Source organism: Schistocerca nitens, chromosome 6, assembly GCF_023898315.1.
Source record: "Schistocerca nitens isolate TAMUIC-IGC-003100 chromosome 6, iqSchNite1.1, whole genome shotgun sequence".
Classification (NCBI taxonomy): Eukaryota; Metazoa; Arthropoda; class Insecta; order Orthoptera; family Acrididae; genus Schistocerca; species Schistocerca nitens.
The window spans coordinates 85,936,379-85,962,240 of record NC_064619.1 but is presented as its reverse complement, the minus strand read 5'-3'; the positions used below and the strand labels follow the sequence as shown (position 1 = coordinate 85,962,240).

The window sequence follows — 25,862 nt, the reverse complement described above, 5'->3', positions numbered from 1 at the left end:
TGGAACAGGAAAGGGAGGTAATAACAGTGGCACGTAAAGTGCCCTCCGCCACGCACCGTTGGGTGGCTTGCGGAGTATAAATGTAGATGTAGATGTAGAAATGTCAGCAAATTGTGCAGGGCTTTTGCTAAGGGTTGCACGGAAGTTCACGGTGAAGAACAGAGTGGAAGACTGCCGGTTTCGGATGCGATTGTCGAGAAGATAAACAGTAGGCTGCTCAAAGATCCGAGGGTCACTGCCTGTGAACTTGTTGAGTGCATTCCTGAAGCTTCCCACAGCACAATTGAAAGAACTTTAACAGAAACATTGAGTTATCACAAGGTGTGTGCTTGCTGGGTCCCCCAGATGCTGACTGACAGACACAAGGAGCAACGCATTGCCTGTGCTCACAAGTTTCTTCAACAATGTGAGGGGGGAGACAACAAGGAGAAGTTGTTTGACTCTATCATCATGGGATATGAAACGTGGATATTTCATTACACCCCCAAAACAAAACAACAATGTCGTCAGTGGCGTCACTCTGGTTCACCACTGGCAAAGAAATTCAGACAAACCCAGTCAACAGGAAAGGTTATGGTGACTGTGTTTATGGATCAGAAGGGGGTTCTCCTCATCGATTTAATGCAACCTGCGACTCACAAACTCAGACAGATATTGTGAAACGTTGACCAAACTCTGGTGAGCAATGCAGAATCGCCGGAGAGGACAACTGACAGAGGGAGTAGTGCTTCTTCACAACAACGCTCAACCCCACATCGCTTGTCAAACACAGGAGCTTTTGAAGAAATTTGGGTGGACTGTTATGCCCCATCCCCTCGTACAGCCCGGACTTAGCCCCCAGCGATTATCATCTCTTCCCCAAGCTAAAGGAACACTTAGGTGCCAAATGCTTCTAGAGTGATGATGAAGGAATTTCTAATAAAGCACTGTTTCTATTCTGTCAGAGATTTCTGAATAAGTAACAAAATTAATTGTAGTAGGTACCTAATTTTAATTGCTAATACTATGTATTATTGTAACATATCTTTGACCTGTCCAATATCAATTGTACAATTTGTGCTATATGTTAAAACTGGACCAATAAAAAATTAAATCAAATCAAATCAGTCAGATCAGAGGTCACATGCTCTCAATGGGTTGGCGGGAGACTTCTTTGACTTCCGAGTACAAAAGCTGGAGCACCGTCTTCAAAAGAATGTCGAAAAAAAATGGAGACTATGTTGAAAAACGGACAAAAGTGTTAGCTTTTCACCGATGTATCAATTAATAACAATAAACAATGTCTTCTATTTGTAAAAAATATGGGAACCTTACTTTTGGTACAAGCCTCATAGTTCCTTTCCTATGGCAGGGCACCGTGATAATGATAGAGAAAGTCAGCCCCTAACAGAGATTCATTAACGTCAACTAACATAAAAGTCCACATAAATATTTTGCCATGATCTAAGTCAGCAGTGCAGGTATTGGAATGGTACATCATTATAGGTGAAGCAGTCACAGTCCTTAGCCATAGCAAGGCTTCTGTAGTGTCCGCATCAAGGCTTCTGTGGTGTGAGGACTGACAGTTTTGCTGGGGATCATGTTTATCTCAGAACATGAGTCGACTAGAAAATATTGGTCGGTTGTCGTCTTGAGAATGTAGAGGTGGCCATTGTGGCTGGATGTGTGAAGAAAAGTAGTATGATTTATGTGCATAGTGCCTCGGCGTACTTTCTTAATTCTGTGAGCTCTTACGCTTACTGAAGATTGCAGGTGACGTTTGGGTGCTTGCACGAAGAGGTCCACTCGAGTGGGGCAGCACCGAAATGAGCACGGAACTAGCACACAAGTGCTATTTGTCTGTTGCTGTCAGAACTCTGAGTAGCATGCAGTGTTAGACAGTTATTGTCAGACTATTGCATTGCACCTCAGGAGCTGCAAGACATCAGCCTGTGGAGGGGGTACCGTGATTCATCGGAAGCATTTGGCCTTCATTTGTTATCAAGGACACTTTAATAACATGAGGCAATTTGTTTACCCATGTTACCCACCAGTGTCTTGTATTAACTTAGGAGGACCTACCAAAGTTTGTGGATGGTGTCAAAGCTGTGAAGGAGCCTGTCTACTCAACTGCTCTGAGAAAATTGCCTGGCAGATTTTTTGTTTGCATAACCCTTGCAATAAGGCCACTTAGCCAACTCGAACCTGAAAAAATCAGGTGGTGACAGGATTGTGTAGCTGATAATAAATGATAGAAGTGTGCTCCCTGATGTTATACAGTAATGAAAAATATTTTGCTGTATCCTCAATGACACTGAGTTGAAAATGCAGATTTTACAGTTGTGAACCAAGTTTGTGGTTGCTTTGGCAGAAACTATGGCAGTTTAGGTAACACATGCTGCTTGATGTGAACATCTCTGGAAATGTGTCTGTGGGTCACTAAATGAGTCGATCCAGGGATATCATGAAATGTAACACCATTGATCAGTGTGGCGCTGTAGATAACCTGGATATTTTCATGCAGAACCCAGCTGGCCTTGTTCTAGGCGCTCAGTCCGGAACCGCGCGACTGCTATGGTCACAGGTTCGAATCCTGCCTCGGGCATGGTTGTGTGTAATGTCCTTAGGTTAGTTAGGTTTAAGTAGTTCTAAGTTCTAGGGGACTGATGACCACAGATGTTAAGTCCCATAGTGCTCAGAGCCATTTGAACCATTTGAACCAGCTGGCCTTGTTACACAAGAAGGCAGAAATGGATTCGTTGCCTCAATAACTGGCATGGAATCTAGAGTTATATGAATACAATGCAGATTTTACAGTTGTGAACCAAGTTTGTGGTTGCTTTTGGCAGAAACTGTGGCAGTTTACTTGGGCACAAAAATCTGATGTAGGTCCAGTAACACCTGCTAGTATCAATTGCTTTTGCTCCTCTGTTGGAAAGAAGTCTAGAAGTTCCATGAAAAACAACATAGAACTGTGATGTGTGCTGTCCAAGAGTTGGAAGGGGGTTGTAATCCCTTTCACATGCAATGTCAGGCTTGTATTGTCCCATATTGTTCATTGCATCACACAAACCACTATAAGCACAATCAACATAGGCAAAAGGTCGCAATATCCTATGTTAATTCACGATGTCCATTGTTTAATGGGAAGATAGGGCTCTGCATTTCACAAGTCCATAGAAATTGCACAGGTATCATGTCACCAGTGTGGTTTTATCTGTGGTGGTGTGTGGGCAGAATAAGATGTTCTCACTGACACCAAGAAACGCAACCAACTGTTTTAATATAAATAATTACACAACTCGAAACATATGTGCTATCATAAAAAGTCCGCAAGTTCACAGTGCACTGGACAGAGACAAGGTAGAATACAAAGACATTACACGTGGATAGTGTTGTTAGTATTTGCTTTAACTTGTTCATATTGACCTCTGGGATCAATGTCACTACAAAATCACTTATTCAGAAAAAGCAGAAAATAGGAATATTGTGAAAATACATATTTACAATGATCAATCCTGCAGTGTCCTGTTCAAAGACCGTGTAATTATTACTCACTTACTCCTATATTTATTATGTAATCATGTTTGTGACTAATAATAAAAAAATTGTTTTCTGATGAACTGTGATTTACATTACCAAAATTCTTGCATCACTACAAACGTGAGTGATATAATATATTATGTGTCAGCAGAAATTCTCAAAACTAAATGAAGCTCCAGAGCCCATTGGCATCCCGATTAGATTCTACATCTAATTTGTGGCTGAGACAGCACTTCTTTAATCCTAGTGTACCATAAATTCCTTAAACACACAACTTTTCCAGGTCGTTTGAAGTAAACACAAATCATGCTATCTTACTAGAAGGGTAGCAAAGTAGCAAAGATGGTGTACAAAGCAAAAAACTATTGTGCAATATCTTCGGCATCTATCTTTATAGAATCTTAGAACATATTCTGAACTCAGATGTGATAATGTAATGAGTTATCTTGAACAAAATAACCTCTTCCCTACCAGTCAGCATGGATTTTGAAAACATCAGTCATGGAAAATGTAATCTGAGCTTTTCTCGCATGACATCCTGAAATCCATATATATTATTGCAGTTATGTATATCCAGTAGTTTCGGCCTACTGAAAAGTATTTGACACTAACACTTGCTAACAAAAATATAATCATTTTTACCCATTAAGGTGGTTTCTGCTCATGTTGAGGTAGGGCATATTGGATTCGTAAGCTGCTTGAGGGCTGGAAGGGTGCCCCATTGCCTGCTCTGACCCTGGGGACCAACGGCACCCCTTGCTCAGTGGTCTGGCCTCGCTCCTGCCCTGCCCACCTTTTAAATTCTTCTTGTTCTTTTACATTTGTTATTGATTTATTGTCTCATTGTCATTGTTCTCTTTCCTGAGATTTTATCACCTTATCCGCATTGCTAGTTCTCTTGTGGTAATGGATAAGAACACAGGGGTCGGACGCACCTCCCATCACGTAACATGACCTGGGGGCCTCCAGCTGCTTTCTGGCTGGAGCAACTCGCCCACCTTTACCCTGTTACCCCCTCACTTCTACTTACTGCTGTCTCTTGGTGTTATTGATTATCAGTTACAACGAGGTTCATCAGGATTTGCCTGCTGTTTCTGTTCTCTCCAGACTGTTTTCGGCTTGACACATATGGGATGGGGGGACTGATGAACTCATAGTTTGGTCTCTTTAACCCCATCAATCCAATCTAATTCATACCAAAAGAAATGTGTGATTCTTAGCTTGGAAGGATGCAGCATGCTATCGTGGATGGAGAATCCTCAAAAGATGTGGAAGTAACTTCATTTGTGTTGGGACCTTGTTGTTCATGTTGTACATTAATGATGTGGCAGACAATATTAACAGTAAACTTATTTTCTGGCAGATAATGCAGTTATCTATCATAAATGCTTCACAAATATTCAGTCAAAGCTGGATAAGATTTCAAAGTTCTGAAAAGATTGACAACTTGCTTTACTTGTTCAGAAATGTAAAATTGTGAACTTCAAAAAATGAGAAATGTAATATTCATTCACTACGATATCAGTGTGTCCCTAATGGAATCAGTCCACTTGTACAAGTACAGGGGTGTAACAGTTTATATAATTATGAAATTTAACAGGCTCAGTCATAGGCAAAGCAAGTGGCAGACTTCATTTCATTGGTAGGATACTGGGAAAATGAAATCAGTCTACGTAGGAGATTGCTTGTGGAATGCTTGTCAGATCTATTCTAGAATATTTGCTCCTGTGTGTGAGACCCATACCAAATATGACAAATGGAATATTGAATGTATACAGGAGAAAGCACCATAAATGGTTTTGTTTCTGCCAGCCTTGTTGTGAAATACCGAGCGGGGTGGCGCAGTGGTTAGACACTGGACTCGCATTCGGGAGGACGACGGTTCAATCCCGCGTCCGGCTATCCTGATTTAGGTTTTCCGTGATTTCCCTAAAATCGCTCCAGGCAAATGCCGGGATGGTTCCTTTCCAAGGGCACGGCCGACTTCCTTCCCCGTCCTTCCCTAATTCGATGAGACCGATGACCTCGCTGTCTGGTCTCCTTCCCTAAACAACCAACCAACCTTGTTGTGAAAACCATAGCTTCTTGAGGTTAGTTGACATGATGCTTTTCAAGGCATACACTGATAGCCAAAACATTATGACCACCTACTTAATAGATTGTTCATCCATCTTTGGAATGAAATACATCACTGATTCTGCATATCACGTATCTGACAGTTTGTTGGTAGGTTTGTGGAGGCATGTGGCATTAAGATCTCTACGCACAGCTCATATAATTCACGTAAGTAACAAGCCATTGATTTACGTACACGATGATTGCGCCTGATAGTGACCCAAATGGTCTCCATAGTATTTATGTAAGGCAAGTTTAGTCACCGAGACATCAGTGTGAGTTCACTATAGTGCTCCTCAAACTGTGGTAGCACAGTTATTACTCCAAGACATGAATGGTTATACTGCTGAAAGATGACATCGCTGTTGGGAAAGACATCAAGCATTAAAGGATGCAGGTGATTTGCAGCTGTCAGAATGTGTTTGATTAGTACCACAGGTCTCATGCAAGTGCTGGAGAATGCCACGCAAAGCAAAATACTGCTCCCACCACTCTGTATCCATAGCGTGCTGCACGTTTCAAGCCACCATTCACCTTGATGATGGCGTTTGTAGACATGACCATTGACCTAGTGTAGCAAAAATCTGTTTTACCCGTTGAGCTGACTCATTTACACTGATCGATGGTTTAATCCCAATGGAACCATGCCCAATGCAATTGTAATTGATGACATTGTTGGGTCAGCATGTGAACTTGTTGGTGTGGTCTGCTGTGGAGCTCCACATTCAACAATGTACGATGAGCAGTGTGCTCTGAAACACTTGTGTGTGGACCAGCATTATGAACTTTCGGTAGAGATGCCACAGTTTATCATCTATCCTACTTTATGGAACAGACAATCCTCTGAACCCCACGTTCTCTATAGAGTTGTGGAAGTCCAACCATTTAGTGCCTATTGATAGTTTCACTGTTCTTCTACCTCTTGCCATAGATTACCAAGATGGTAGCACATGAACATTCGATCAGCTTTGCCATTTTTGAGATACTCGTTCATGAGCCATGTGTAAAAAGTCACTTATCTCAATGGATTTTCCTGTGTGCAGACCATATCTTCAATAGGGTGCTTTTGTGATTGCTTCAGGTGCCCGCATTTTCTGTGCTTTCTGGAGATATAGTCATTAATGGACACACTCTGGGGGCACTTCCTGATTCTCTGTAGTATTTGCGTTGTCCATGCAAGGTGGGGTCCTTTACTGAGCCCTATTTTCGCAGTTGCTGGTAGGAAATCAGTTGAAGGTCATTATTTGTTAAAAAAAGTACTCCAGCAGCATGGTCAGTCAAATGGTCAGTAATGACACCCAGCCAAGTGATTTTTTTAAAAAAGCCATGAACTATAATGGAGTACTGATTGTATCACATGGATGTCATTATTGGCTTATTTAAAACAGTTTCATAATTCTGCAATGAATCACAGTCATAGGAACACCTACTACTGTGCAAGAGCATACTGAACTACATTCAGAAGGACGATGTTTCAAATCCATGTCCAGCTGTCCTTCATTAGGTGTTCCGTGATTTTCTTATATCGCTACAGGGAAATGCCATGATGATTCCTTGAAAAGGGAATAGCTGATTTCCTTCTCCATCCTTGAAATAATCCAAGCTTGTGCTCTGTCTGTAATGAACTTGATGTTGACAGGATGGTAACCCCTAATCTCCCTTCTATTATGCAAGCTAAGCTGAAGCAAAATACAAAATTGCTTGGTGATTACCCCATTGTAAGTAAACTTCACAGCACCCCAAATTACAGAAAGAAAAAATCCTGAAGGTATTTGATGACACAAACTAAAGGAAGAATGAGCGAAAGAAATTACAGCCGACTTGAAACAATATAGTGAAAGGGGGTAAGTGGCAAACAGGGGAAGCAGCCTCATTTGCAGTAATTTTTATTTCACTGGTGTTAAAACATATAAAAACTGATTTTTAAAGTGTAAAGCACAATCCTAAATGCCCAACCTCATTGGGTGCTTTAAAATATCAGCATTATGGGCATACCTCTAGTATAAATTTAGAGTGAAATGTGAAATGCAAGATGATATTAATAGATATTTCCTTGTGAAATGCAAATCCCTATGTGTGGTCTAGAAAGTGATTTTATATTCTGATTCAAAGTTCTCAACAGGTTGCCAGCAATCATCAGTCAGGAAATTGGAAGTCTTAAAATATTAGAAACTAAAGTAAAAATGTCTTTTGTTAGCCACTCCTTGCATAATTAATCAGAATATTGGGACTTACAGGTGTAAATATCAGTTAACATTAATTTCCACAATAAACAGTTTTAAACTTTACCACAGTTTAAATAAATAAATACATGTTTGAAAGCTACGTCAATGATAGGTTTGAAATATTAATTAAAAACTACTAATATTATAAGTGTGAGGGAAGTAACCTCTTTGTTTCCTCTCTTTTTTTCCCAAACTAGTTAATTTTAAACAATGGAAAGTCCAGGTTGGAATATTAACAGTGTAAGGAAAACATAGATTCCTACTTACTGTAAAGATGACATGTGAAGTTGCACATGGGCACTCAAAAGACACTTACACATCAGCTTTTGGTCACAGCCTTCGCCAACGAGAAAAAGATAGAGAAACACACACACGCATTCATTCACACAAGCAAGCACTCCTCTCTCTCTCTCTCTCTCTCTCTCTCTCTCTCTCTCTCTCTCTCTCTCACACACACACACACACACACACACACACACACAGAGCTCGGACCAGCTACTAGAGATGGCATCGTGTGTGTGAGGTGTGCTTGTGTGTGTGTTTCTCTTTCTTTTTCTGGTGAAGGCTGTGGCTGAGAGCTAATGTGTAAGTGTCTTTTAATTGTGACTATGTGCAACTTCACTTGTCATCTTTACACTAAGTAGCAGTCTGTCTTTCCCTTACATTTACCTACTTTTTAAAGAGTCATTAGGTGTATTTTATTTTGTGTTTTGGCATGTATTTGAAATTTTCAGTTGCACAATCTGTATAAGGAGTCAGTCCAAAAGTGTACTACTCATCACATTTCATGGGATTCCCTGCATTTATGGAAAACTTCAGTTGGTTTCTCATTACAAACAAAATGTTTTTCAAGTGGAATTTAACTTGTGTATTTGAGGAAGCGGTTTCATATTATTCTGGTATGATATTGTTTAATTATAAGCATTAGCAGGGACATCAAAGCATGAAGAATAACCAGTATACCAAAAATGATGGATTAATGCTGCAGTATGGTGGTTTAGCAGGAAGGCAGCTTAGCACAAATCAGTCCTGAGACTTTCTGGTTGGTCAAAAAAGGAAATTATAGTAGACTCCAGCACTCATCTTATTAATAAACATTTATTTGTCACATCGTTCTTGTGTGACTTACCCAATTTGTCTCCCATCCACGGCTGCACTGTCCCATTGTAACCAGCATGCAATAGCACTACTCTCTCGGTGCTTAAGTCCTGATTATTTTTTAAGTTTTGCTACACCTGTTAATTCATCACGTTGAACTTAATATTTTTGATCTGTTCAACCAAATGTGCACTTGAAATTCAAATTTAAAAGCATTTGGTGTGTAATGAGAAACATACTGGCATTTTCCATTGATGCTAGGCGATACATAAACCATGTAATGAGCAGTATTTGTTCCATCTGATTCCATGTATGCACAGCAAAAATGAATTTGCAAGGACCTTTCAGAACACCAGAGGAAATGAGCATAACAAATCATAGAAGAGACCGGTGGTGGTGGTGGTGGTGGTTTTGTGTGTGTGTGTGTGTGTGTGTGTGTGTGTGTGTGTGTGTGTGTGTGTGTAGTAACAAAGTAATCTAAAATTAATATTTTAGCTCGTTCCACATCCCTGAACGCTCTAGTTCAAACTGAGATTTATGGAATACAGAGAGTGAATGAATTAATGAATGAAGCTTGCAAGGAGCTAGTGTCATTCAGTAAATGTGGCTAAGTTGCTTGGGAATGTGGCACACTGTGTTCATCATCTCTAGTCCTTGTAAACTATTCTGAAAATCATGCACTTTGGAACTGTAAAGGAGAAACAAAAGATTCAGAAAATAATTTCATGAAGCATTTCTTATATTCAGTCTAAAATAAATGCACTTTAAACTATTAACTCCACATTTGCATCAGCACCTAAAACAGTAGTGAATACACAACTTTGTTAATCACAGACTGAGACATGTGCATGCAGCTCCAAGTTCTTTATTTCCTGTAGCTGCATGTGACATAATTATCTTGGAATGCCAAGTTTAATACTTTCAAATAGTTCCCTGTATCATTAAAATTTTGATTTAACTTGTCGATTATTAATAGGAAATGGTTCTTAAATTTTTACTCTATTCTGAATAGATCACCAGTAGTATCATTGTGCCACAGATGTTGTGGTCACCTGTTATTTGGTGCTACTGCATATATTGATCCCTCCTTTTATAATCTGCCAGTTGTTTCCTTTCCCTGGGGTAAACTGAATTTAATGAATTTAGTTAAAGCATCCACTCTCATTGTGGCACTGAACACTAGTACTCTAAAGGAAAAAAATTGTAAGATTCATCCGCTGTAACATCAGTGATGAGTTGATTTGGCAACATGTCACTGGCATGTAAAGGGAAGGTAAACTGTGTGAATAGCAACAAATCTATTCGCAATGAAATTACTTGATCATCTCAACAACAATGTTTTGGAAATCACCCTGTCCCTAGTGCAGTTTTAAAATCCCAGAGCAGCCACAAGTTACACATAATTTTTTGTTTATTTTGACATGTTTCACTCATTCAATGCACAAGCATCTTCCGAAATTATGTACCTGAAGGCCATGTATTAAAAGTATCAGCCTGTGTGTGCTAAAAACTTACAGTAAAATGGCTAGTACTTTACATTAAAATAGTATAACCCTCATGTGAGACCAACCTTACATTTTAGCTTTTCAAAAAAATCCATCCAGGATTGCATCAACAACAACAACAACAAAACCGTCTATGACACAAAAAACTTCAATCTCCCCAAGAGAGCCAACGAAGGCCATTTACAGTTGTAGTTATAACAGTGTCGCTCCAACAGGCAGAGGCAGCTTGCGTTATGCTGTCTGTCTACTGTTGCAACTTCTGTTAATGTGTCTGAGCCCATCCAAAACATTGTATAATTATATTAAACGCAATTTTATCACTCAAACAATGGAAACTCTGACAAGCTTCAGCTGGTGCCCCTGGGCAAAAACAATGAAAAATACAGGGTGCAATAATGACAATATCATGATAAGGATAGATTGCTACTCACCATACAGAGAAGATCTTGAGTCACAGACAGGCACAACAAAAAATTGCTAAATGAGTGAGCTTTTGGCGAAAAGGCACCACTCACATATTCATGCAAACACAACTTGCACACACATGACCACTGTCTCAATCCACTGAGACCAGACTGCATGTGACTGCACGTGATGGTAGATTCAGTCTGGGTGGTTGGAGTAAGGCTGAGGCTGAGGTGGGGTGGGGAGAGGTAGCAGGTTAGGGGTGAGTGACAGTAAAGTGCTGCTTGTGGAAGCATGCTGGTATGTGGTGGATATAGGATAGGGCAGTTAGGTGCAGTTGTGAGGTTAGACAGGGGGGAGCAGCAAAGAAGAGCAATAGAAGAGCGGAAATAGAGGGGTGGGGGAGAAAAAGTAGAGTAAGGGTAGGAGAGGGAGATGGGGGTGAGGGGGGGCTTTAGGTGCATTGATGGAATGGAAGGCGGTGTTGTGCTGGAGTGGGGCCAGGATAGGGGATAGATGGCTGAAGGATAGGTTCAAATGGCTCTGAGCACTATGGGACTCAACTGCTGTGGTCATAAGTTCCCTAGAATTTAGAACTACTTAAACCTAACTAACCTAAGGACAGCACACAACACCCAGCCATCACGAGGCAGAGAAAGAAGGATAGGAACTAATGAAGGTTGTGGCCAGGGAGGTTATGAGAACATAGGATATATTACAAGGGGAGTTTCCACCTGTGCAGATCATAAAAGCTGGTGTTGCTAAGAAGAATACAAATAGCACAGGATGTGAAACTACATTGTGTTGAGCGACATGCTTAGTAACTGGGTGGTCCAGCTGTCTCTTGGCCACAGTTTATCTGTGGCCATTCATGCGGACAGACAGCTTGTTGTTTGGCGTGCCCATGCAGAATGTAGCACAGTGGTTGCAGCTTGGCTCATAGATCACATGATTGCTTTCACAGATAGCCCTGCCTGTGGTGGGATAGGTGATGCTTGCGACTGGACTGGTGTAGGTGTTGGTGAGAGTGTGTATGGGACCTGTACAGAAACAGATCTCCTGTACCTTATCTCTTCAGTCACGCACAACTGGATAGTGTCCCATCATCCAGCCGCATAGGAGCATTCCCCTTGTGACCCAGTACTACCTGTTAATGGAGCAACTGAATCACATTTTCTGTGAGGTTTCTGACAACCTCTTGACATGTCCTGAAATGAGGAATATGCTAACCACTATCCTTGCCACACCTCCCACAGTGGTATTCTGCTGCCACTGAACCTATGCACTATTCTCATCCATCCCTGATCCACCCTTGTTTCCAATCCACTGCCTCATGGCTCATAACCCAGTAATAGACCAAGATGCGAGACCCGTCCCATACATTCTCCCACAACCACCTACTCCAGTCCAGTCTCAACTGTTATTTACCCCTTCAAAGGCAGGGTTATATGTGGAAGCAGTAGTGTTGAAGCCACAACCACTGTGCTACATTATTTTGTCCACATGAATGCCCACCTATCACTGTCCCTGCTCCCACTTCAGCATAACACAGTCTTCTGTTCCCCCAATGCATCCAATAGTCTCTCTCTCTCTCTCTCTCTCTCTCTCTCTCTCTCTCTCTCTCTCTCTCTCTTTCTCTATTCCCCCTATCCCCCCCCCCCTTTCTCTACTTCTCTTTCTCTCTTCACCCATCCTGTACTTCTCTCTCTCTTTTTCCCGCTCCTCTACTTCTCTCCTTTACCACCCTCACACAATCTGGCATACCATCTGCACCTAGTTGTCCTATCACATCCCTGCATTCTCACATAAGCAGCATTTTACTGTCCTCCACCTCTACCCTGCTATCGCTCCCCCTCCCCACCCAGCCTCCTCCTAACCCCTACCACCCAGATTGCTTCTCCCGTCATGTGCAGTCCCTCACAGTCTGGTGACAGTGGCTAGAGACAATAGTCATGTGTGAGTGAGTTGTGCTTACGTGAATGTGTATGTACTGTATGCTTTAGATGATGTCCTTTTGGCCAAAATCTCACATGTTTAGCAATCTTTTTGGTGTACCTGTCTGCGACTTAACATCTCCTCCGTATGGTGATTAGCAATCTATCCTTCTCATCATATTGTCGTTATTCCATCCTGGATTTTCCTTTTTATAGTTTTACCACTCCTTTAGTACATGAACCCCCTACTCTCTCTCTCTCTCTCTCTCTCTCTCTCTCTCTCTCTCTCTCTCTCTCTCTCTCTCTCTGTGTGTGTGTGTGTGTGTGTGTGTGTGTGTGTGTGTGTGTGTGTGTGTGTGTGTGTGTGAATGCACACACTTGCACACTTTCTCCTTCTTTGTATGTGCTGGGCATCTAGGGAACATTCTTTTTGTAACTAAAGTGAAATCTGTATCTTCTGACAACATACAATTTTTAATTTACAGCATTAATTTTCCAGACCTTTATTACATTATTCACCTTTATGTTTGATACTTGGCAGGTATTGCATGGGGAATAATTCCTCTTCCCTGGTCATGGTCTTTCTTTGGTGGTTATGTGACTTACAACTCTTGGAGAGTATTTGTAGCTGTAGGCTCTATACCGAGCTTCTTATCAGCACTTATAATATCCGGATGTGCTGAAACTCCAAAATTTCTTATGACAAAAGGTCGGCTGGATGAAGCTCTTAAAGTATTCCGCATGATTTACAAGTACAACACAGGAAATGATCCAAAAACTTTCCCTGTGAGTATGACAACTTTTTTTAGCATTTCATTTTGTAAAAAGACATATCTTCAGAAAAAGTATAAATAACATTGTAAGAAGCAAAATTAAAGATTATATATGATATGTTATTTATTGAGCGGCTCTAAAAGGAAGCCAGATAGAAGTTTAAGGTCTCAACTAAATATGTTGTCCCCTTCAATTTATGGCCCTTGATATTTAATGCAGGTAGTATGTAAGGAGCCACTTATGGCATTCTAATTCCATATTTTAATGTTTATTTGCCTTCTTCAATTATTCTGAGATGTCCAGACAAACCCAGCCTTTGTTTTTCCAGTCTGCCTGTGACATGTTTGGATATTTATTTTCTTTCTCCTATGAAGTTGTTTAAGTCTTTTTTAAATATGACACACCGGAGCTTGTTCTTGTTACCTCCTCTTCTAAATTTCACAGGTTGTTCTATTTATTCTAACTGCTTATAATTTAGTGGTGTATGGAAAAAATATTCTTGGAAACTGGTTTTAATAATTGCCACAGTTGAAAACACAGAATTTCTTTCTTTCAGATTTTATTTATAAGCCCTAGCTCTTTCCAGGTACCTGGCTGAAATTGCCAAAATGTAGTGAATTCCTCGACAAATTAATCAAAAACGTTAGTTCAGATTGTTTTAAACTTTTGTCATATGATCTGTTGACTTGCAGGTTGTATTCATTCTCCAAAAATAATCATTAATAAAACTGTAAAATGTTGAGATAGTCTGTTGGCAAACTGAAGAGTGAGCAGGTGAGGCAGCTGCGTCAGAAGAAACACCAGTAGGCTGTTTCAAAAGATTATTTCCACTCTTCCATTAGCATGCCTTTGAAACTAGAGGAGATACGGTGTTGCAGGCTCACTGGAGAAGCTTTTGCACTAAATGCTTTATACTATATGGAATTCATAAATTAGTAACTAATATAACAAATCAAAGAAATGTACATGAACAGAATCTCTCTAAATAACCACATGCTACACTTGATGGTTAGACAGGAGTCTTAGTATGCCTGTATTAGCATTCTTCCACATGTAACAGAATTGATGTAGAGGCCACACATCTGGAGCCAATTCTAAATGTGTATTTAGGATGGCTTAGTGTGGGCTAGGATCCTCTGCTGAGGAAAGGTGTGTGCTGTAGGTGAAAAAGCACCAGTGACAGTTACAATGGATTTTTCATCAAGGCTTGTTCATGATCATTGATTGGCAGTGCAGAGAATATTAGAGCATTTCCCCAGTGTAGTGATCTCCATTTGCTGACTTGCATTCTACTGTTGCTATGGCTGCTTATGCTTCGCCAAGTTCCTGCATTTCCTGGCCACAGGAAGTGTGGCTGGCAGCCAGGGCTATGAAGACGTCAAGCTGCATCACACTTCAGGGCCAGGATGTAATGGTCTTCTGTTGATTGTTGATATCCAGGTGAGGATAAATATGGCTGGACCCTCACCTTGTACTCTCAGGACATTGGCAAAGTGCAAGGCTGCCCCAGATGCCCAAATGCTTAGGTGGCAGGCAGCATAACACATTCCAGTGGAGGTAGAGGTGTCTGTGTCATAGCTGCATTGCACAACGGCGTACCTTTAGGAGGCAAAATACCGATACCTGCACATAAAAGGAAGTTATGTGACACTATCCTAGCTTTCAGAACTAATAGTTATAAAAAATAGTGTAATGCTGTATTCTTTTATATGTATCTGTAGGCAGTGCTAAATATTTTGCCTCTTGGAGATAAGCACTTACCAGTTATCTAAATGTGTATCAGTGGAAAAACTGTTGGCATTTGAATGTTGCTGGTTATGATTCAGATAACACGCACTTCATCCCTTTGATTTTGATAGCTGGATGATTCATAAAATGAGTGACTAATCCCCATCTACAGCCATAATCTACAAAACGCTATGAAGTACTTGGCAGAGGGTACTTCCTGTTTTACCAGTTATTATGGCTTTTTCCCATTCTGTTCACTTACAAAGTATGGAAAGAATGATTGCATAAACATATCTGTGCACTGTAAAGTTAGTCTTAAATTGACCTTGTGATCCTTGGGGGAATGATATATAGGGAATTATAGTATATTCTGAGATTCATCATTTAAAGCTAGTTCTTGAAAGTTTATAACCAGACTTTCTCGAGGTAGCCTGCATCTGTCTTCAGGTGTCTGCCAGTTCAGTTTCTCCAGCATCTCCAGGGACATCTTATATGGTTCAAACAAATCTGTGACTGTTTTTGCTTCCTTCATTAGTATACCTTCGGTATCCCATAAGTCCTATTTGGTGTGTATTCCACACAGGTGAGCAGTATTCTAGATGGCTCACATGAGTGTTTTGTAAGCAATCTCCGTTGCAGACTGGTTGCATTTCTACATCTACATCTATATACATACTCCGCAAACCACTGTATGGTGCTTGGCAGAGGTTACCCTATACCACTACAAGTCATTTCCTTCTCTGTTCCACTTGCAAACAGAGCAAGGGAAAAACGACTGATCAAAAAGTCAGTATAAATTTGAAAACTGAATAAATCATGGAATAATGTAGATAGAGGGGTACAAAGCGGCAAACATGCTTGGAATGACATGGGGTTTCATTAGAACCAAAAAAATACAAAAGTGCATCATCTGATCAGAATAGCAATAATTAGCATAACAAAGTAAGACAAAGCAAAGATGATGTTCTTTACAGGAAATGCTCAATATGTCCACCATCATTCCTCAACAATAGCTGTAGTCGAGGAATAATGTTGTGAATAGCACTGTAAAGCATGTCCATAGTTATGGTGCGGCATTGGCGTCGGATGTTGTCTTTCAGCATCCCTAGAGATGTTGGTCGATCACTATACATGCACGGACTGAGGTCTGGGGACCTGGGAGGCCAAGCATGATGAAAGTGGTGGCTGAGCACACAATCATCACCACACAAAGCGCACAAGAGATCTTTCTCACGTCTACCAGGTGGGGGATGATGCGATTCTGTAACATATCGACATATCTCTCACCCATCACGGTAGCACTGACGTTTTGCTATCCAGCGCCATCTGACAGACATTTTGTGAACTTTTTTTTTTTTTTAATAAAACCCCATGTCATTCCAAGCATGTGTGTCAATTTTTACCTTTCTATCTACACTCCTGGAAATGGAAAAAAGAACACATTGACACCGGTGTGTCAGACCCACCATACTTGCTCCGGACACTGCGAGAGGGCTGTACAAGCAATGATCACACGCACGGCACAGCGGACACACCAGGAACCGCGGTGTTGGCCGTCGAATGGCGCTAGCTGCGCAGCATTTGTGCACCGCCGCCGTCAGTGTCAGCCAGTTTGCCGTGGCATACGGAGCTCCATCGCAGTCTTTAACACTGGTAGCATGCCGCGACAGCGTGGACGTGAACCGTATGTGCAGTTGATGGACTTTGAGCGAGGGCGTATAGTGGGCATGCGGGAGGCCGGGTGGACATACCGCCGAATTGCTCAACACGTGGGGCGTGAGGTCTCCACAGTACATCGATGTTGTCGCCAGTGGTCGGCGGAAGGTGCACGTGCCCGTCGACCTGGGACCGGACCGCAGCGACGCACGGATGCACGCCAAGACCGTAGGATCCTACGCAGTGCCGTAGGGGACCGCACCGCCACTTCCCAGCAAATTAGGGACACTGTTGCTCCTGGGGTATCGGCGAGGACCATTCGCAACCGTCTCCATGAAGCTGGGCTACGGTCCCGCACACCGTTAGGCCGTCTTCCGCTCACGCCCCAACATCGTGCAGCCCGCCTCCAGTGGTGTCGCGACAGGCGTGAATGGAGGGACGAATGGAGACGTGTCGTCTTCAGCGATGAGAGTCGCTTCTGCCTTGGTGCCAATGATGGTCGTATGCGTGTTTGGCGCCGTGCAGGTGAGCGCCACAATCAGGACTGCATACGACCGAGGCACACAGGGCCAACACCCGGCATCATGGTGTGGGGAGCGATCTCCTACACTGGCCGTACACCACTGGTGATCATCGAGGGGACACTGAATAGTGCACGGTACATCCAAACAGTCATCGAACCCATCGTTCTACCATTCCTAGACCGGCAAGGGAACTTGCTGTTCCAACAGGACAATGCACGTCCGCATGTATCCCGTGCCACCCAACGTGCTCTAGAAGGTGTAAGTCAACTACTCTGGCCAGCAAGATCTCCGGATCTGTCCGCCATTGAGCATATTTGGGACTGGATGAAGCGTCGTCTCACACGGTCTGCACGTCCAGCACGAACGCTGGTCCAACTGAGGTGCCAGGTGGAAATGGCATGGCAAGCCGTTCCACAGGACTACATCCAGCATCTCTACGATCGTCTCCATGGGAGAATAGCGGCCTGCATTGCTGCGAAAGGTGGATATACACTGTACTAGTGCCGACATTGTGCATGCTCTGTTGCCTGTGTCTATGTGCCTGTGGTTCTGTCAGTGTGATCATGTGATGTATCTGACCCCAGGAATGTGTCAATAAAGTTTCCCCTTCCTGGGACAATGAATTCACGGTGTTCTTATTTCAATTTCCAGGAGTGTACATTATTCCATGGTTTATTAAGTTTTCAAATTTATATGACTTTTCAATCACCCTGTATATGCTGTGGGGCGGCAGTACCATCTGTTAGAAGAGCCTGGCAACTATTTTTGTGGTCAGCCAGAAGCAATGGAGAACGTACAGACCACAGTTTCCAGTCTGCAAGCCCACATTACTTTTTTGTTCACTGAAATAAATGTTTCTACTCTCTGTTTACTCAATGGGATCAGCAACTATAATTACAAATAAAATTTTTGAGTTGTAACTGATTCAATTTATATTTGAGAAAAGTTCACATGCAAAACATAGTAAAATTTCTGATGAAAATAATAACAATGTCGTAAACAGCACTATGAGCAGTTCTGAGGTGACCTCTGTGGCAAGTTCCCATTAAATGATCTTTCGCCATGACTTTTAATAATCAGAGTTAATTGCTCACCACAAAAGTGGAAATTAATCTCACCACTTGCCACACAGTTTTGTTAACATTACGGGCAGCACACACACACACCTCCTGGAAATCTAAGTGTTTGAGGACAGTGTACGGTGCTCACGAGTTCACTTCTTGTTTGTGCAAAGATGTATGAGTGGAATTAAGTTGGATTTAATTACAGAAAAAGTTTTAACTTGCCAGCATATAAATTTTCCCGTTTCGAATTTTTAGAATGGAGAAGACAGTAGAACATGACCTCTGAACTACATCTTTAAGAGACCATGTATTGATTGGTATTTCCATGAAAGTGTTGAAGCTTGTTATTACTCTATTATTTAATGGGTTTCACCAGGTGCTGTGATCAAAACTTTCTATCATTAACATAAAAGATACTTAATCTATAACAAATAAGGATGTTTCTGTTCGGGGTCACATAGTCAAGCTTTTCATATCAAACTGATGCTTCATACTAATTTTCATCTTTCTAAATCTAATATTTGGCGCCTTCCATTTTTCATAAAAATTCCGATTTTTAACATAATATTGCTTTGATCATGTTGAGACTTGTCGCAGTTAAATTTGACATACATTTGCACGTTCTGACCAGTTTCTGGCTTTTAGCTTTTTTATTTAGCGCCACTTGTTTTTTTTTTTTTATTTTTTTTATTTTTTTTTATATTTACAATTATGTATTTATGGAAACATAGGTATCTGATTGTTTTGAGATTTAACAATTTAAACATTGACATACTGAAGCATATGCTAACAAAGTTTGGAAAAGCAACTTTAATTTTTAATTTATCCTTAGATTATGGCGCAATACTTTGTATGCTATGCACAGGCGTGTTGTGACTGCGTGGCACTAGTAACTGTGAACTGGGGTAGGTCCCGGCACACTTGCTCACCTCTGTTTGTCTCAAATGATTCAGTGCTTGTTTCATTTCTCCCCCCCCCCCCCCCCCCCCCCCCCACACACACACACACACACACAATTTATTTTTGTGAAAAAAAAAAAATTTTTGAACAAAATTAAATATTTAGAAACAAGCTGACCTCTTTCAAAATGAAATAAATTTTTAAAAAATTCTTAATACAACACATACAAAATAATCATGCTTATATACATGTGGCATTGATCCACGGATCGATAGGCCAGAACATCATACGTGTATTATGTCTTCGAGTTCATCTTTGTTTTGTATACTTCAGGGACCTCAGTTATGGCCTAGTCTTCGACCTGTACGTTTGTCATGTAATAAAAGTATTGATGATTAGAAGAGAGAACCGTGGTCATTACCTTACCACCTTGATACATTGATATCTCCTTCAGTGGTGACCCTGAAGTTCGAATAATCCGTCAAACCAAGTACAAAGTGACTACCGCGCCGGCTTCCACGTTCCAGTGGACCTTTGCCCGCTAGACAATGGCCTTCTACAACACGCCGCCGCCGCCCAGTTTTCACCAGCAACTGCAACTAAATTCAAACACACCAGCTGTAGTCGTTGCCCGACGTGAATTTCCGCAGTCCTATAGCCTCGAGAATCCAGGGACCTCGTCAGGTGCAGTGGTTTTGAAAATGACTCCAGCGGTCTCCGACTCTGGCTTTGTTAGCCCCAAAGTGCTTCAGTTTTTGCCGCACAGCAGTACAAGAAACCACTACACACTGATACCGACCTTTAATGCAAGTACTGTAAATAGTGGGGAGCATAGTTTTCATAATGTGCCACAACAGGATGCCTTTTTGAATGTGCAAGCTCCACATGTGTGTCACTCAATGCTGGTTGCACACTACGTGAATGACATTCGCCAGCCTGTTACTTTGAGTGTTCATCAGTGCAGTAATTTGAGCGCGTCAGGTTCCACCAAGCTCATCAGTGACTCTGTGATGGACAATTTCGCTGCAGATGTGGAGAACCAATTGCATAATAACCTGTTGAGCAACCGCCGCGACCACTTTGACCGTCCACCGCAACAACCGGTCCCGCTTCGCTCCACGCCGGGCTTCCTGCTAATGGATTTCGCTTCCCCTCCAGCTACTACGAACACAGCCGGCACGTCTGCTTCCTCTCTACCGCCCTCATGATGCAGAGCTAACTTTGACTTGCCTACACATGCGTCCGTGAGCGGCTGCCCGCATTCTTCGACCGCCAGTTCGTCAAATCTACCGAAACTTCTGGCATTCAAACCTGCCCACCCGGAATTCTGGTTCAACCTAGTCGAGCAAACTTTCGGTGTCTGTGCACTTGATGACAATGCCCGTTTCACGTGCCTCATGCACCACCTCCATGACCTGGTTGACTTAATTCATGACCTGGTTAAGTCACCTCCTCCGAACGAGAAGTATGCTATGGCTAAACAAGCAATACTGGAACATGTCTCCAAGACAAGAAGAGAAAACGTTCGACAACTTGTCTATGAAGAACGCCTCGGTGACAGATCTCCGTCCCAGCTGTGGCGATGCCTTCAACTTCTTGTCGGTGAATGCGACATGCCAAATGCCACACTCACTGAGATTTGGATGGAAAAGCTGCGTCTGTCTGTCCAAATGTCCATCTCCGCCTACAAAGATAGACCAAATAGCGAACACTTGCGCGCCACCGACCGAGCTTATTCCACTCTTAAAACATGAACGCAGTGCTCAGCAGTCCGGCAGCTATGCCAGTTTCCAACCACAACCAGGGCCCCAACTTGGACGCCCCACTAAACCTAAGTCTGTCAAGCTCGCTGCGCTACCGGCACCTTCACATCCGCACAACAGCACATCTGACTCCACAGAAGATTCTGGGCCACCACCGTCTAACCACTCGCAGGAGCAGACATCCGCCCATAAATACTGTTTCTTCGGGGAACAAGCACACAATTGCAAACCGCCGTGCTCCTACCCAAACTTCAACTGCAGGTAGGCAGCGGTGCCACCTCCTGCGACGTAAACAACAGGTGCCGTCCCATGCTCCATTCTGTGTCCAACACTAATGCTTTGAATGGACGAGCCTATGTCCGCAACTTGAACTCTGGCACAAACTTTCTCATCGACATGGGTGCAGATGTTTCCCTACTTCCATCTCGTCTTGCTACCGAAAAATTTCCAACTGCACAAAACTGTCCTACATACTGTAAACTCATCTAGTTTGTCGTGCTTAGGTTCTACTTCATATGCAGTGTCCCTCTCGCCTGCGCCGGCCAGAGTGGCCATGCGGTTCTAGGTGCTACAGCCTGGAACTGAGTGACCACTACAGTCGCAGGTTCGAATCCTGCCTCGGGCATGGATGTGTGTGATGTCCTTAGGTTAGTTAGGTTTAAGTAGTTCTAGGTGACTGATGACCTCCTAAGTTAAGTCGCATAGTGCTCAGAGCCATTTGAACGTCTCGCCTGAGTGCAACCTGAAGTGGTCCTACCTGCTGGCTGACATCGATGATCCCATTTTGGGCATTGACTTTCTAAGACACCACAAACTATGGCCTGACCTCGTCAAGAATACAGTGTACTACCACCCTATGCAGAAACACATCCCATGTGCTTTGTCGAGTGTCAATAGTACTGCTAAACAGGTCCACCTGGCTAGGAAGTGTAATAACCCCTCCTCCAAGCTCTTGTCATGTGCAAATAAGTGGCTCACAGAGTGTGTCGAGTCTACACATCTGCACTTGGAACAACTTGAGCTACGCCGTCGCTTCAACGACCTATGTAACAAGTTATCTTCGGCACGGCAGCAGCTTGCAGCAGACAACGCCTCGGCAACACGCAAGGTTAGTCGGTGCCACTACAGTGTTCTCGCACCCGAGTGCATTTGTGACCGTGTGCGACATAAACTGTACAGTGTCCGCACTCCCACCAGCTCTAACTGTGTTAATTCGAGCACACATTCATCCCCCTCCTCGCTTGGGCAGCTAACTTCCCAAGTGCAGGTTAATGTTTTTGATTTACTGCCATCAACTGTTCATTTGTGCCCACTACCGCCGCCAAGCTGGTCAGCGGCACCTTCATTTACTAATAAACAGTGTACCAACCTTGTTTCACGTAGCTGACTCATTTGTCACTCCCAGCCACCCAACAGTTGGCACTTATGCAAACTTTCGCTGTCCGCGCCACAACCCAACCTAGCGGCCGCCGCGCACACTATACCACAGACAGTCGCCTCGTGTACCGCGTCGCGCGTTTCCGTGGTTACAGACAGCACCGCCCACAAACTTTGCTTCCAAGATGGACTGCCTATCTCTTGCCGACCACGCCATCTGAAGCCAGAACTCATAAAAGTGGCTCGCGAACAAATAGATGGTCTCTTTAACAGCCGGCATCATCGAACCATCTGCCGGATGCTAGGCCTCGCCTATCCACTTTGTCAAAAAAAGCGACGGCACCTGGCGTTTGGTTGGCGACTATACTAAGTTGAACTCTCGTACTGTCATAGACAAGTCCAATACCGGTTCATGCCCTTTGGCCTCCGCAACGCTGCACAGACTTGGCAGAGGTTCATAAACAAAGTGTTGTTTCATCTGGATTTTTGTTTCGTTTACTTGAAAAACATTCTTATTTTCAGTCCTACTTTGCAAAAGATCAAGGAACATTTGCAGACAGTTAAAGACACTCTTACCGCTGCCGGTGTTGAACTGAATAATAAGAAGCTCCAGTTGCACCAGACTTCGGTAAGATTCTTAGGTTACATCGTGTCAGCTAAGGGCCTCACTCCTCCTGAGGATAAAATCAAACCTGTTTTGTATTTGCCACGCCCTCTCTCGTTTAAGGAGCTGCACAGGTTCATCGGAACAGTTAACTATTATAGGAAGCACTTGCCTGCTGCAGCTGAGGTTCAGGCCCCCCTAACAGATGCCCTTGCTGGCAAAAATACGACCGGTATCCGCCCGGTCCCCTGGCCCCTGCCACGGAACAAGCTTTTGACAAACTGAAGCACCTACTAGCAAACGCAGTAACTGTTGCCCACTCGCATTCGGACGCTATATTTTTTATTACTGCAGATGCTAGTGATACCGCAGTAGGTGCTGTCTTCAAACCGTCGGAGATACTGCCTCTCCTTTGCAGTTCTTTTCTAAGAAGCTCAACGGTGCTTAAAAAAAGTACTCAGCCTTCGATAGGGAGCTCTTGGCAGTTTACGAGGCTGTGAAACACTTTTGCGCCGAGGTTGAGGGTAGGGACTTCTACATTTTAACCGACCATAAACCTTTGGTTGCTGCTGTAAAGAACCCCGCGACTGACCCTCCACCTAGACTTTTCCATCATTTGGACTTTATATTGCAATTTACCTCTGACATACGATACATGAAGGGTGCAAATAATATGGTCACAGATTTTTTGTCTCGTGTCGGCGCTCTCACAACTCTGATAGACCTCTCTAACTTGCCTCAGCTGCAGTCTGCCGACACGGACACTATGGACCGTATTTCCGAGCACAGCTCGTCACTCAAACCTGTGCGATCCACCTTTCCTAGTGTCCTAGGCGAGGTTTGGTGTGAAGAATCAACTGGTACGCTGCGTCCCTTCATACCCAAACCTCTACAGAGACAAGTGTTCAAGAAATTACACAACCTTGCTCATCCAGGTGTGAGAGCCTCTACCAGGCTTATTTCAGAGTGCTTCGTCTGTTGCAACATGCGTCACGACTGCCAAGCCTGGGCTCGTGCCTGCATTCCGTGCTAACAAAATAAAGTTTCGTGGCACACATTGCCCCCACTAGGCAGTTTCACTGCTCCTCCCAGTCGCTTCCAGCATGTTCACATCGACTTGGTGGGCCCCCTCATCCCCTCCGAGGGTAGATACGTGCTGTCTATTATAGACAGAACCACTGGTTGGGTGGAAGCTGCCCCCCTACCCAATATTACATCCGAATCAGTGGCACGATCCTTCATAGACACTTGGATTTCACACTTTGACTGCCCTGTTTACTTGACAACCGACCAAGGCCGTCAATTTGAGTCTGCCTTGTTTTCTGAACTATGTAGGCTGTGCGGCATCAAGAAAATTCATTCAACAGCATACCACCCCCAAAGCAACGGCCTCGTGCAACATTGGCATAGGATGCTTAAGACGGCCCTACGTTGCCGTGGCCTCCTTTGGACAGAAGCCCTACCATTCATCTTACTCGGTTTGCGGACCACTTTCAAGGAAGACCTTAAAGGCTCAGTGGCCGAGTTTATCTACGGCCAGCCCCTTACACTGCCGGGCGAACTTGTTGCTCCTACTCCAGTCGCCAAAACGTCCGAACTGCTGTCCTTGGTAGAACAGGTGAGGTTACACTGTAACAAGCTTCAACCCCCGCCCCCTTCCAGCCACACTCCGCCGCCCACATATGTTCCCAAGTCACTCGACACTTGCGAATTTGTGTCCCTTCGCGACGACACTGTAAAAGCCCTGTTAAGCCCCCTTACATAGGCCCATACAGAGTTGTCAAACGAACCAGTAACACAATGGACATCGTAATTAAGGGCTCTGTAACTACTGTCTCCCTCAACAGGGTTAAACCTGCTTGCGTCGAGTTTTCCCCTACCTCACCCACCGTTGAAGAGACCACGCTCTCTGGCCACCCTCGGCCTTCTTCCTCTGCTCATGATTCAAGTAAACTCACACCTACACCGGCCCCGTCAATGAGCCCACACTCATTCTGGGGTTTTCTGCCTCCCGGCTCCCATAGCAGAGGCCCCAGCTCCCAGGGCTCTAATATAACAGTTCCATCTTCATGTGACAGCACACCGCACCACTCTTCTAACCGGGGCAGCCCGCAGGTTCCTGCCACGCCCACTCAGACCTCACCATCTGAAACTCACCCCTCTACTTGCAGCACACCACCCTCACTGTGCTACGGTTTCCCCACCCCACCAGCTCAGCATACCTCTCCGTTAGCAGGCGCCACTTACGAGCTCTCTACCCATGTTCATCCTAATGACATTTGTGGTTTATCTGTCGTCATTAGTGGTGATACCGCATTAGTGCTGCTTGTGTGTGACGATTCGTGTGACTCGTTTGGTGGTGTGTCACAGCGTGTAGTGAAGTGTTTCAAAATCTCTCGAAGTGCTACGTGTGGCAACCTACATGCTTACGTTAGGCCAAGTGGCAAGGTGATCATTAGGTTCCCTGCCGACGACACCCTTCCACACCAGCGCTCCCGCACTGGTCGACGACTACGACTGCCGACGTCGCTTCAAGATTTGAGCATCAGCATTCCAGGATTTGCTCCATGCTCTCCTCCCATACGGCCCGTCCCGTTATATGCAGAGGAACTCATTGTAACCCACTTAAACTCTCGCCAACCCTCCCCCCCCCACCCCACCTTCGGGT

At 43.6% G+C, this 25,862-nt stretch overlaps 1 protein-coding gene across 2 annotated transcripts in view; it reads left to right on the top strand.

Moving 5' to 3' along the window:
* LOC126263006 (synaptic vesicle glycoprotein 2C-like) overlaps positions 1 to 25,862 on the top strand; it is a 429,984-nt gene that overhangs the window by 334,997 nt on the left and 69,125 nt on the right. For both annotated transcript variants that reach the window (XM_049959967.1, XM_049959968.1), the window contains exon 6: positions 13,346 to 13,590. In XM_049959967.1, coding sequence (XP_049815924.1) covers positions 13,346 to 13,590 — 245 coding nt within the window. The remainder of the gene's footprint in view (positions 1 to 13,345; positions 13,591 to 25,862) is intronic.